This window comes from Neomonachus schauinslandi, chromosome 4 (genome assembly GCF_002201575.2).
Source record: "Neomonachus schauinslandi chromosome 4, ASM220157v2, whole genome shotgun sequence".
NCBI classification, from domain to species: Eukaryota; Metazoa; Chordata; class Mammalia; order Carnivora; family Phocidae; genus Neomonachus; species Neomonachus schauinslandi.
The window spans coordinates 106,141,084-106,155,440 of record NC_058406.1 but is presented as its reverse complement, the minus strand read 5'-3'; the positions used below and the strand labels follow the sequence as shown (position 1 = coordinate 106,155,440).

General features: G+C 40.9%; 1 protein-coding gene across 2 annotated transcripts in view; it reads left to right on the top strand.

Moving 5' to 3' along the window:
* The window catches only part of PRKDC (protein kinase, DNA-activated, catalytic subunit), a 247,255-nt gene that overhangs the window by 209,250 nt on the left and 23,648 nt on the right, over positions 1 to 14,357 (top strand). For both annotated transcript variants that reach the window (XM_044914628.1, XM_044914627.1), the window contains exons 69-70: positions 7,857 to 8,046; positions 13,384 to 13,568. In XM_044914628.1, the coding sequence (XP_044770563.1) occupies positions 7,857 to 8,046; positions 13,384 to 13,568 (375 nt within the window). The remainder of the gene's footprint in view (positions 1 to 7,856; positions 8,047 to 13,383; positions 13,569 to 14,357) is intronic.

Here is a 14,357-nt window from a genome sequence, read left to right as displayed (position 1 = left end):
CCTTTGGCCTCCCTGCACATAAGTCTGCCATCTTGTTTTTTTTTTAAATTTTATTATGTTATGTTAGTCACCATAAAATACATCATTAGTTTTTGATGTGGTGATCCAGGATCCATTGTTTTCGTATAACACCCAGTGCTCCGTGCAATACGTGCCCTCCTTAATACCCATCACCAGGCTAACCCAACCCCCCTGCCCCCTCCCGTCTAAAACCCTGTTTGTTTCTCAGAGTCTGTAGTCTCTCATGGTTCATCTCTCCCTCCGATTCCCCCCCCTTCATTTTTCCCTTCCTTCTTCTAATATCCTCCATGCTATTCCTTATGTTCCACAAATAAGTGAAACCATATGATAATTGACTTTCTCTGCTTGACTTATTTCACTTAGCATAATCTCTTCCAGTCCCATCCATGTTGATGTAAAAGTTGGGTATTCATCCTTTCTGATGGCTGAGTAATATTCCATTGTATATATGGACCACATCTTCTTTATCCATTCATCTGTTGAAGGGCATCTCGGCTCTTTCCACAGTTTGGCTATTGCGGACATTGCTGCTATGAACATTGGGGTGCATATGGCCCCTCTTTTCACTACATCTGTGTCTTTGGGGTAAATACCCAGGAGTGCAATTGCTGGGTCATAGGGTAGCCTTATTTTTAACTTTTTGAGGAACGTCCACACTGTTTTCCAAAGTGGCTGTACCAACCTGCATTTCCACCAACAGTGTAAGAGGGTTCCCCTTTCTCCACAACCTCTCCAACATTTGTTGTTTCTTTCCCTGTCCATTTTTGCCATTCTAACTGGTGTAAGGTGGTATCTCAATGTGGTTTTGATTTGGATTTCCCTGATGGCTAATGATGATGAACATTTTTTCATGTGTCTTAGCCATTTGTATGTCTTCTTCAGAGAAGTGTCTTTTCATATCTTCTGCCCATTTTTTGACTTGATTATTTGTTTTTTGGGTGTTGAGTTTGAGAAGTTCTTTATAGATCTTGGATACCAGCCCTTTATCTGTAGTGTCATTTGCAAATATCTTCTCCCATTCTGTGGGTTGCCTCTTTGTTTTCTTGACTGTTCCCTTTGCTGTATAGAAGATTTTTATCTTGATGAAGTCCCAAAAGTTCCTTTTTGCTTTTGTTTCACTAGCTTTTGGAGATGTATCTTGAAAGAAGTTGCTGTGGCCGATGTCAAAGAGGTTCCTGCCTATGTTCTCCTCTAGGATTTTGATGGATTCCTGTCTCCCATTGAGGTCTTTCATCCATTTTGAGTTTATCTTTGTGAATGGTGTTAGAGAATGGTCGAGTCTCATTCTTCTGCATGTGGCTGTCCAATTTTCCCAGCACCATTTATTGAAGAGACTGTCTTTTTTCCATTGCATGTTTTTTCCTGCTTTGTCGAAAATTATTTGACCATAGAGTTGAGGGTCTATATCTGGGTTCTCTATTCTGTTCCATTGGTCTGTATGTCTGTTTTTGTGCCAGTACCATGCTCTCTTGGTGATCACGGCTTTGTAATATAGCTTGAAGTCGGGCAACGGGATGCCCCCAGCTTTGTTTTTCTTTTCAACATTTCATTGGAGATTTGGGGTCTTTTCTGAGTCCATACAAATTTTAGGATTGTTTGTTCCAGCACTTTGAAAAATGTCATTGGAATTTTGATCGGGATGGCATTGAAGGTATAGATTGCTCTGGGTAGCATAGACATTTTAACAATGTTTATTCTTCCGATCCATGAGCATGAACTATTTTTCCATCTTTTTGTGTCTTCTCCAATTTTTTTCATGAGTGTTCTGTAGTTCCTAGAGTATAGATCCTTTACCTCTTTGGTTGGGTTTAGTCTGAGGTATCTTATGGTTTTTGGTGCTGTTGTAAATGGAATCATTTCTCTAATTTCTCTTTCTACAGTTGCGTTGTTAGTGTATAAGAAAGCAGCTGATTTCTGTGCATTGATTTTGTATCCTGCCACATTACTGAATTGCTGGATGAGTTCTAGTAATTTGGGGATGGAGTCTTTTGGATTTTCCACATAAACTATCATGTCATCTGCGAAAAGAGAGAGTTTGACTTCTTCTTTGCCAATTTGAATACCTTTTATTTCGTTTTTTTTTCTGATTGTTGTTGCTAGGACTTCTGGTACCATGTTGAACAATAGTGGCAAGAGTGGGCATCCTTGACGTGTTCCTAATCTGAAGGGAAAGGCTCTCAGCTTTTCCCCATTGAGGATGATATTCGCTGTGGGCTTTTCATAGATGGATTTTATGAACTTGAGGAGAGTTCCCTCTCTCCCTATACTCTGAAGAGTTTTTTCAGGAAAGGATGTTGTATTTTGTCAAATGCTTTTTCTGCATCAATTGAGAGGACCATATGGTTCTTCCTCCTATTATTAATGTAATCTGTCACATTGATTGATTTTCGAATGTTGAACCACCCTTGCCTCCTGGGGATAAATCCCACTTGGTCGTGGTGGATGATCCTTTTAATGTATTGTTGGATCCTATTAGCTAGGATTTTGTTGAGGATTTTGGAATCCATATTCATCAGGGATATCGGACTGAAATTCTCCTTTTTGATGGGGTCTTTGCCTGGTTTGGGGATTAAGGTAATGCTGGCCTCATAGAATGAGTTTGGAAGTTTTCCTTCTGTTTCTGTTTTTTGAAACAGCTTCAGTAGAATAGGTATTATTTCTTCTTTGAATGTTTGGTAGAATTCCCCAGGGAATCCATCAGGCCCTGGACTCTTGTTTTTTGGGAGGTTTTTGATCACTGCTTCAATCTCGTTACTGGTAATTGGCCTATTCAGTTGTCAGTTTCTTCCTCTTTCAGTCTTGGCAGCTTATAGGTTTGCAGGAAGGCCTCCATTTCATCCAGATTGCTCAGTTTATTGGCCTATAGTTGTTGATAATAATTTCTAATAATTGTTTCTATTTCCTTGGTGTTAGTCAGGATATCTCCCTTTTCATTCATAATTTTATTAATTTGGGTCCTTTCTCTCTTCTTTTGGATAAATCTGGCCAGTGGTTTATCGATCTTATTAATTCTTTCAAAGAACCAACTTCTGGTTTCATTGATCTGATCTACTGTGTTTTTGCTTTCTAATTCCCTGATCTCTGCTCTAATCTTAATTATTTCTCTTCTAATGTGTGGCTTAGGCATCATTTGTTGCTTTTTCTCTAGTTTTTTAAGGTGTAGAGTTCGTTGGTGAATTCGGGATTTTTCTGTTTTTTTGAATGAAGCTTGGATGGCTATGTATTTCCCCCTTAGGACCACCTTTGCAGTATCCCGTAGGTTTTGGACCGGTGTGTTTTCATTCTCATTGATTTCCATGAATTGTTTAAGTTCTTCTTTGATTTCCTGTTTGACCCAAACATTCTTGAGCAGAGTGGTCTTTAGCATCCAAGTGTTTGAATTTCTGCCAAATTTCTTCTTGTGATTGAGTTCCAGTTTTAAAGCATTGTGGTCTGAGAATATTCAGGGAATAATCTCAATCTTTTGGTATCGGTTGAGACCTGATTTGTGGCCCAGTATGTGGTCAATTCTGGAGAAAGTTCCATGTACGCTCAAGAAAAATGAGCATTCTGTTGTTTTGGGATGGAATGTTCTGTATATATCTATGAGGTCCATCTGGCCCAGTGTATCATTCAAAGCTCTTGTTTCTTTGTTGATTTTCTGCTTAGATGATCTGTCTATTGCTGAGAGTGGAGTATTGAGGTCTCCTACAATTAACGTATTGTTATCAATATGACTCTTTGTTTTGGTTAACAGTTGGCTTATGTAGATGGCTGCTCCCATGTTGTGGGCATAGATATTTACAATTGTTAGATCTTCTTGTAGGATAAACCCTTTAAGAATGATATAGTGTCCTTCTGTGTTTCTAACTACAGACTTCAGTTTAAAATCTAATTTGTCTGATATAAGAATTGCTACCCCATCTTTTTTTGAGGTCCGCTGGCATGGAAGATGGATTTCCATCCCTTCACTTTCAGTCTGGATGTATCTTTAGGTTCAAAATGAGTCTCTTGTATGGGGCGCCTGGGTGGCTTAGTCGTTAAGTGTCTGCCTTCAGCTCAGGTCATGATCCCAGAGTCCTGGGATCGAGCCCTGCATTGGGATCCCTGCTCAGCGGGAAAGCCTGCTTCTCCCTCTCCCGCTCCCCCTGCTTGTGTTCCCTCTCTCACTGTGTCTCTCTCTGTCAAATAAATAAATAAAATCTTTAAAAAAAAAATGAATCTCTTGTATACAGCATGTGGATGGGTCCTGCCTTTTTATCCAATCTGTAACCCTGTGCCGTTTTATGGCAGCACTTAGGCCGTTCATGTTGAGAGTGATTATTGAAAGATACGAATTAATTGTCATCATGTTGCCTGTGAAAACATTGTTTTTATAGATTGTCCCTGTAAATTTCTGTTCTATATCACTCTTGGGGTCTTTCTCCTTTTATAGAACCCCACTTAATATTTCTTTCAGGGCTGGCTTAGTGGTCACATATTCTTTCAGTTTCTGCCAGTCGTGGAAGCTCTGCATCTCTCCATCCATTCTAAATGACAGCCTTGCTGGATAAAGTATTCTTGGCTGCATGTTCTTCTCGTTTAGTACCCTGAATATGTCTTGCCAGGCCTTTCTGGCTTGCCAGGTCTCTGTGGATAGGTCTGACGTTATTCTGATGTTCCTCCCTCTGTACGTAAGGAATCTCTTCCCCCTAACTGCCCTTAAGATGGTTCCCTTGGTTCTGAGATTTGCGAGTTTTACTATTACATGCCTGGGTGTTGGCCTGTTTTCCTTGATCTTGGGAGGGATCCTCTCTGCCTCTAGGACACAAATGTTTGTTTCATTCCCCAGATTAGGGAAGTCCTCAGCAGTGATTTGCTCAAATACATCTTCTAGTCCTCTCTCTCTCTCCACTCCCTCCGGGATTCCAATTATTCTGACATTGGAACGCTTCATGATATCACTTATTTCTCTCATTCTATTTTCATGGATTCTGAGTTGTTTTTCCCTGGCCTCCTCTTTTCCCTTTTTATCTCTTAAATTGTCTCCCAGGTCGCTTATTTGTTATTCTGCCTCACGTACCCTAGCTGTTAGATTATCTAGATTAGATTGGATCTCATTGATAGCATTTTTAAGTTCTGCCAATTCAGCTTTCATTTCTGCCATTAGAGACTCTATGTTGCCATTAATTGATTTCTCCATTCTAGCTGTTGTCTTCACAATTGCTAGCCTGAATTCCGTCTCCAACATCTTGGTTATATCTGCATCCATTTGTAAATCTGCGGCATAAGTCATAATCTCTGAGTCTTCTAATTTGGGTGTTCCTCCTCCTAGTCATTCTGTTGATGGGTGGTTGAGGGAATATATAGAGTCCAAATTATTGACCAGAATCCAAGCAAGATGCACCTTTTTTCTAGGGACCTTAGGGTTGCTAGCCTCTTGTTTTCCCAGCCTGTCTTCTGGGGTAGGGGCCTGCCATGCTGTTACTCAGGCAACCCTGTTTGGGCGGAGTTGCCCTGCTCCCCCTGTGGTGGGGGATGGTCTCAGTGGGAATCAGTTTATTGGGGCTTTTGTTCTCTGGCGGCTTTCCATGTCTCTTCTGAGAGTCAGAGCAGAAGAGACCATTTCCAACCCTCTGCCTCAGAGCAGAGAGATCGCAATCTGTTCTTCAGTGAGCTCTCTAGGCCACACTGTCTCCGTTTCTGTCTGTGCTGCTATAAAGTGCAGCGTCCTGCATTGTGCACCCCTCTGCAGCTCTCCCAGTCCTTCCTCCAGGTCGTGGTATGTCTCTGCCCTTTGTGCTTCTAAAACCGCCAGCCGCTCCCAGTTCACATGCGCGACCCCACTTCTCCAGGTTTCCATGCTGGGGGGCTGCCCTAAAGTCCTTTCCCTGCCAGTACCGTCTGCGAGTCTGTGCTCCATCCCCAGCGTGTGAGGCTGTCACTCACCGGTGGTGTAGGATCCCCACAGCCAGGCTCCCTCCCACTGCCGTTTATCCTTCGATACCTGCCTGCAGAATCACGGCTCCCCGCTTCGTACCTTGAAACCAACCGCCTGCGATATTCTGTTTGTAGAGATCCAGATCTATTTTCTTACATCTCAGGCTGATTTCGTGGGTGCTCAGAGTGGTCTGGTAGATATCCAGCTCAATTCTGGGGACCAGTTGAAATAGGGTCCCCTATTCCTCTGCCATCTTTTTTCTCACAGTCTGCCATCTTGTATTCACTCTCAGCGATCTCGGGTGGTTGTATTTGGTATTTTATCCAGTGTGTTATCAGCAGAAGGATGGGCTGTAGGATGTATACACTGTCATGTAAGAGCGAGAATTCTGTTATTTTTGGGAAGATGGTTCTCTTCCTGGCTCCAGCCTCACCAGTCTGATACAAGAACATGTCACACACACTAACACTTCTCTGCCTTTGTTTAATTTGTTTCTTCTATCTAGAACTTCCTTACCTCCTCTACTACATGAAATTAAATGCATTTTTCAAAGCCCAGGAAAAAGTCTTTCACTTTGTGAAAACTAATCCACCTCACCTTGTTGCCCCCCCTTCCTATTTCTGTGCGCCCAGGGCACTTTACTCATACTGATAGTGTAACATTTATGTTTCAAAGCATGTTTCATAATTATTCCTCAAATATTTTTTTTTAAGATTTTATTTATTTATTTGAGAGAGAGAATGAGATAGAGAGCATGAGAGGGGGGAGGGTCAGAGAGAGAGGCAGACTCCCCGCTGAGCAGGGAGCCTGACGTGGGACTCGATCCCGGGACTCCAGGATCATGACCTGAGCCGAAGGCAGTCGCTTAACCAACTGAGCCACCCAGGCGCCCTATTCCTCAAATATTTATCAAATACCTATCTTACACCACTTTTTCTTGTTTATTCTTTTAAATAAAAACAGTGAAACCTTAAAAAACAGGAGCTCTTGGGAGGGAGGGGACTCTTGTGTGTTGGGTAGAGGGCTAGGAACACAGAAGCAGATAGATGACTAGAGAGGCTTGTATCTTGGGAATAACAACGAACAAAAGAAAGAGATATATGGGACATGCTAGTCTATCTGCCCACAGTGTTTCTAAGAAAATGGAAATTAGTCACTGGATGAATAAAAAACTTAGTTGATATTGATCAGGGATGGATTTTGTATGTTAAGGTCCTTGTCAGTGGTATTGACATGAAAATAATGAAAATGAAATCACTAGAACAGTCAGATATGTAAATTACAATACAAATACAAAGAATTTTATAGCAATACAGCCTTATCTTTTCATATCCCCAGTGATTTTAACCTGTTTGCTGCTTTACATGTTTCACCTTTGGGGTAGGGACCTTAGATTAGGAGACATGAAAAGAGAAACGGCTTCTGGCCCAACATAGGGCCATTCATTAAGAGAGAACATTGTGCATTTTAAGTGCTTTATTTTGTGGAGGTATAGGCAATAAATGATATCTGGAAAAATATCCTTTAAAAGAGTTGGTTAATTAAAGATGGATATTGAGTCTGGGTACCTAGAGTGTACATTTACAGTCTAAAAAATGAGCAAAAAAAAAATGTTTTTAATTTATTTACTTTTAGAGAGTGTGTGAGCAGGTGGGTGAGGGTCAGAGGGAAAGGGAAAGAGAGACTCTCAAGCAAACTCTCCACTCAGTGCAGAGCCTGACACAGGGCTCGATCCCACAACCCTGAGATTGACCTGAGCTAAAATCAAGAGTCCGATTCTCCACTGACTGAGCCATCCAGGTACCCCCAGAAATGAGCAAAAATTTAATAACTGTAGAATTTCTGTCTGTAAATGCCATCTAGTAGCTTCCTATATGTCAAAGATTTCTTTCATGAGTCTCTGGCATTAACTTTCATTTTTCTTTCTTTTGTGTAGATGTTTCTTTCTCAGCAAAATAGAAGAGAAACTTACTCTTCCTCCCGGTGATCATAGTATGTCCATGGATGGTGATGGAGATTCTAGTGATACAGTGGAAGTTCAGGAGCAGGGAGAAGAGGTCTGTTCTCTGATTAAGAACTGTATGTTCTCCATGAAAATGAAGATGGTAGAAAGTGCAAGAAAGCAGGTGGGTACTTATATTTGTGGTCCTCTATTGTAGCGCCAGAATTTTCTTAAATTAGCTGTTTTTTTTAACTTAGCTTTTCCTTAAAATCTGAAGCTTAAAGGTAATTGAGTAGTAATTTTTTCTCCTTAAAAGAAAGTAAAATTGAAGAAACAGTTAAAATTATCCAGAAGGTTCTAAAGTTTACTGTGTACTTGTTAATCATGAGAAAATAATTATTTTCTGTTATTAAAAAACAAAATAAACCCAACATCAGGTTTGATCTTGTTTAACAAAATCAGTGCTTTCCAGTTAGTTACAAATTTTATTTAGGTTTATTTTGTGGAAATATGTCATTTGATAATATCCTTTCTTGAAAATAAGTATACTTTGCTTATAATTTGCATATAAACTAAATATATTAAATCACACTTTAATATACTGGGGGAGCTTGCTCTTTTAATGACCCTGTATTAATAGATTGCTGTTATAAAGCAAAGAATGTTATTCCAGTAGAAATAATTAATATTTCTATTTGTAAGTTTAAATGCTCATTTATAGGTTTTTCTTTGAGATGGGTGTTGTATCAGTTAGGAATTTTTATATTTCAAATAACAGAAAACCCAACACAGAGCAGCCTAAGTGAATAAACGAAATCTCTTAGTTCCCATGAATAAAGAAGTCTAGAAGATCTGGCTTTTAAATACTCTGAAATATTATCACCAGGGGCCTGCTTTCTCTCCCTCAGTTCTCTCTTCTACCATATTGGTTTTGACCTCAGATTCTTATGTAGTGAGTCCCTCTGGCAGCGCCAGGCTCACCCTTTTTAATTGGAAATGGCTGTAGATGTTCCATATCTTCCTTCCTCTACACTATGTTTTCTTGGAATTAGAGACAGTCTCTCTCTATTTCTTGCAGAAAGAAGGAAGATCCTTTTCATTAGCTCTAATTGCAGCTGGGGCCATCTTCCAAGGCACACAGCTAAGGAGGGGTATGTGTGGCTTCTTAGCAGGAAGTTAGGGTACTTGGGCCAGATAGAGAGACAACACATGCTACCTAGTGCTGCTCAAACTTCTCCAAAGTGGGGAGGGTCCTGATGAGAGAGAGGAAGGAAATGAGCCACAAGTACATTATTTAGAAACATGTAAGAATCACTAGGATCGCTAAAAACCTTTTATATGACACGGTGGCTTTTCTTAGGAATTTTTTGATAATAAATAAGAGCTATCAATACCAGTTAGCTATCAATACTAGTAATACTGGAGGTGAAGAGAAAAAATAGTTCCAGTCTGAAGATTACATAAAACCTTCAGTGTGTTTCAGTTTACCTGCCCATACTCTTCAAAACTCTTGAAAAGTGGAAGTGAAATTTGAGTTTTGCTCTTCATCACCAAGCACAACATTAGGTGCTGGAGATACCACGCTGAATAAAATATGGACATGTAGACAAACAATTATAGTATGATAATACTAAAGGACAGTCACATGGGAAGGACACCTGACTTGCCTTGTGGGAACAGAAAGCTTCCTGGAGTTGGAGGTCATATCTAAGTTGGGAACTGAAAGGTGAAATATGATGGAGGGAATAACGTAGAAGACCCAGGAATGACCCTGGGCATTTGGTTTCCTAAGTGGAGTGGTAGTTGAACTTGAACACCTACTTAATGGCTGTGCTGCTTTGTGCAGGAAGCCCTGGGATGGAGGTGATCGGATAAACAGTTTTTTGGGTTTTTTATAAGATTTTATTTATTTATTTATTTATTTATTTATTTATTTATTTGAGAGAGAGCACGAGTAGAGGGGGAGAGGCAGAGGGAGAAGCAGACTCTCCACTGAGCAGGGAGCCCGATGTGGGACTCAATCCCAGGACCCTGGGATCATGACCTGAGCCAAAGGCAGACGCTTAACTGACTGAGCCACCCAGGCACCCCAGATAAACAGTTTTAAAACAGTGTTTTGACTGTAGTGAGAGAAATGATTGGAGGAAGGGCAAAGGGTTGCCCAGCTTCGGTATTAGTCCATGTAATTGATAAGGGCAGCCAATCTAGGTTAGAGTCTGGGAAGTAGAGATAAGTGTACAAGTTCAAGAAAAAGGAGGCATGGATGAGGCACTGTGACTGGTTCTGTTCAGGAGGGGAAAGTAGGATTCCCAGGCTTCTGCCTATGTAGCTGGGTGGATGGGAGCGCAGGAAGAAGAGCAGTTTGTAGGGCAGATGGTACATTCAGTTCAAGACATATTGAATGTGTGAGGCCTTTAAGACAAGCAAGTTGTGATTTCTGTTAGATAACTTGTACATAAGAAATCTAAAGTTCTGGGGGGCCTGGGTGGCTCAGTCGTTAAGCGTCTGCCTTCGGCTCAGGTCATGATCCCAGGGTCCTGGGATCGAGCCCTGCATCGGGCTCCCTGCTCTGCAGGAGGCCTGCTTTCCCTCTCCCACTCCCCCTGCTTGTGTTTCCTCTCTCGCTGTGTTTCTCCCTGTCAAATAAATAAATAAAAATCTTAAAAAAAAAAAAAAAAGAAATCTAAAGTTCTGGCGAAAAAGAGCTGTGCTTGCAATAGAGGTATGAATGTGATCGGCACATGGACTGTCACTGAAGCCACAGGAGTGGATAAGGTGACGAGGGCCAGTTGCCAAAACAGACCTACAGCTTTGGGAGGAGCAAAGGGAGAGGTGTCCCCAAAGGAGCTGAAACCAGATTGTGACATTAGAGGATGACCAAGAGGCTGAGCCCACAGGGAGGGGCAGAAATCATCAGTGCCTGTTATCCAGGAGGACAAAGGCGTGCAGAGACTAAAGTGCCCTTGCATTGAGGAGGGGAGGCTTGTGCTGACTTCAGTGAGAACTATTTCACTGAAACAGAAGTCAGATCATAGTGGGTAGAAGAAAGATAAGGGTAGAGATATGGGGACAGTGAGCACAGGCTGCTCCTAAGGAAGCCATGATGAGGAAGAGCAAGTGGGCTCAGGGAAGGGTTTGGATTTTTAGGTTGGAGGAGACTGGGGATGTTTAAAGCTTAATGGTAGGGAAAGAATGGACATACAGTGAGGAATAACTAGTTAAATAGGATTTCTTGTGGAGTTGATGGGGACAGGATTCAGGCAGAGGTGAATGGAAGAACTCCTCTGTTCTCTCTGGGAAGCGGGCAGTGAGGCCCTCTGCAGAGGCTGAGCTGAAGAGATCTGAGAATAGTGGGGGAGTGGTGGGTTATTCTGGGCTGTGGTGGAGGGGCTGGCGAGCCATGGAAGAACTGTCAGTGCTGTCTCTGGTGAGTCTGAGTAGAGGAGCAGACAAGGCATGCACTTCGATGTACCCAAGAGTGTGGTTTTGCCAGGTGGGCATAACAGGGACAAAGGCTGGTGATCTGAGAGTATTGCAAAGAGAGTGGTGTGAGTAGCTGGCTGGCTTAATTGCACATGGAAGGAAGTAGAAACAAAAGGAAGGCAGGTAAAGTTACCAGAGGTCTTAAGGTTATAAAGCAAACGTAGCAAGAATTTGGTGGGTAGAGTGGGTTTGTAGTCAGAATGGTTATGATTTGAGGTTAGGAATTTGGTGGTGAGGAAGTTCTGAGTAGTGATGAGGATCACAGTGTGGCTAAGAAACTGTACCCAGCAATGTCAGGGGCGGGGTTGGGAAGCTACTATTCCTGCTCTTGTGATCACTGTCTAGCGAGACAACAAGAGCTGCACTTCCACCCAACAACAGCACAAGATGGTTGAAGAAAAGAGAGGTCACCATGCTAGGAAAGCCCGGAGAAGAAGAGAGATTCTGCCTGGTAGGAGGGCTTGCTGGAGAAGAAGGCATTTGGATGGGGCTTTATGGAAACGGTAGGGTTTGCACTTTGAGAAGAGAAAAAGGTGTATAGATACAAGATATATTCAAACAAAATCATGGAGGTGAGAAGCTGGGAATTGCAGTCTGCTTTGGACATGGTGGCTCAGTTGGAAGCTATATGGATGATTGCTGAGGAAAAAGCAGAGAGACTGTGAAGTCTCAAACTAGGAAAGCGGTGGTAGGAATGCAAACAATGTGAAAGATGCTCTAGAAGTGATGTAAGAAGCCCCGAGATAGTAAGAATGTTGGAGAGGATGCAGCTGAGGATGGCTCAGGTTTTTAGCCTACATAGTTGAAAGGATAGCAATGAACAAAACATGGGTCTGATGAAATGTCTTTGAAACTTGGTAGAGAAAGTTTAAAAGACATCCACATAACAACCAAACAAATAAAAAAATAGATAAATGATACATCAAAATTTAGAAATTCCTGTGCCTCAAAAAAGTGATGAGACAACCCATACAATGTGAGAAAATATTGGGAAATCATATATCTGATAAGGGTCTACTACCCAGAACACATAAGGGAACTCTTTATAACTGAACAACAAAAACTCAAACAATCCAACTTAAAAAATGGACAAAGAATTCTAAATAGACATTTCTCCAAAGCAGATATAGAGATGGTTAACAAGCACATGAAAAGATGCTCAACATTGTAAGTTATTAGGAAAATGCAAATCAAAACCACACAAGATACCACTTCACACCCACTGTAATCAGAGAGACAATAACAAGTATTGGTGAAGATGTGGAGAAATTAGAACCCTCATACATTGATGATAGGAATGTAAAATGGTGCAGATGCTGTGGAGAACAGTCTGACAGTTCCTCAAAAAGTTAAACATAGAGTTACCATGTTACCCACCATTTCCACTCCTAGGTGTGCAGGAAAAATGAAAGTGTATGTCCACACAGAAATTTGTACGTAGATGTTTACAGTAGTAGTATTCAAAAGGTGGAAACAGCCCCAAAATCTATCAGTAGATAAATGGATAAATGTGTTCTATCCATGGAACAGAATATTACTCGGCCATGTGAAGGAATAAAGTATGAATACACACTGTAACTTGGGCAAACCTGGAAAAGACTTTGCTAAGTGAAAGAAGACAGATAAAAATCACCACGCTTTCTGATTTCATTGATAGGAAATGTCCAGAATAGGCAAATCCATAGATACAGTAAGTAGTTCAGTGGTTTGCCCATGGCTATAGGGAATGGGGATCAAATGCTCATAGATAAAGGGTTTCTTTTTGAGTTGATCAAATGTTCTGGAACTAGATCGTAGTGATGGTTGCCCACCTTTGTAAATGTATTAAAAGACAGAACTGTACACTTGAAATGTGAATTCTATCCCCATGATAAATAAAAAGACATCTACATAATTTAAGCTGAGGAGATGGGTTCGCTGCTCTAAGGTGAGTTACATCATGCAAAAAGGGAAGCAGGCCAATTAAAAATTTCTGTCAAATAATTTTATTTCTAAGTAATCACCTGTGTGTTATCATACCGCTTTCTCTCTTCTATAGCACAGTTTCTCACTTGCCATGAAACTACTGAAGGAGCTTCATAGAGAGTCAAAAACAAGAGATGACTGGCAGGTGAAATGGGTGCAGAGCTACTGCCGGCTCAGCCACAGCCGGAGCCAGGGCCAGACCTGCCCTGAGCAGATTCTCACGGCGCTGAAAACAGTCTCCTTGCTGGGTAGGAGGCTGTTCTTATCTGTGTAAATAAGTTCAACAGTACTATTTTATGTTATGTCTCTGTGCCTTTTAAAACTTCTTTTGCTGCTTTATCTGACATTTGGGAATTAAATCTTGTAATAATCTTATTAAATATTTGGAGCCAAGGTACTTTGTATCCTAATAATGCTATTGAATATGGTACTTGGAGATTTTATTTCTTTACTGATCAAATAAAATTGAAATTAAGCTTTTTTCTTTAATACTTATGCAAATTATGGGTCTAATAGTTTAATTATTTTGAAAACCTTGTTTACTTACAAGAATTGCCTTTTAAAAAATTGAACATGAAACACCTTTTTCCTCCTCAGCTTTTCTTTTTTTATAACATAGCCTTCAAAACTGAGGGGAGAAAAAATTTCACTATGTGAGTTTTGGATCCACTCCATCTGCTTTGCTGCCCTATGTCCCAGGGTACGTAGCAGCACTATTACTGACCGTGCTCACAACCATATGACAGGGAAAATTATATCAGCGTATCAGTCCCAGTAAAAATGCAAATAGGAGAAGCAGGCCTTCCATATTTATCAGGATCAGAAAATCATCCTTATGACTGCTTAAATATTTTTAGGGTTTTTGGATGGGGGGAATGGAGGAGAGGAGGAGGAGTTAGCTGATACTAAGATAACATTAGTACTCCTAATAATAATTCTACAGTTTTAGTAGTCATACTATGGCTGTAGTTTGTAACTGTCTTGTGAAATAGTAGGGCCAGTAGTTTTGAACATGTATCTGAGGGTAATCTGGCAGAGTATTTTCAT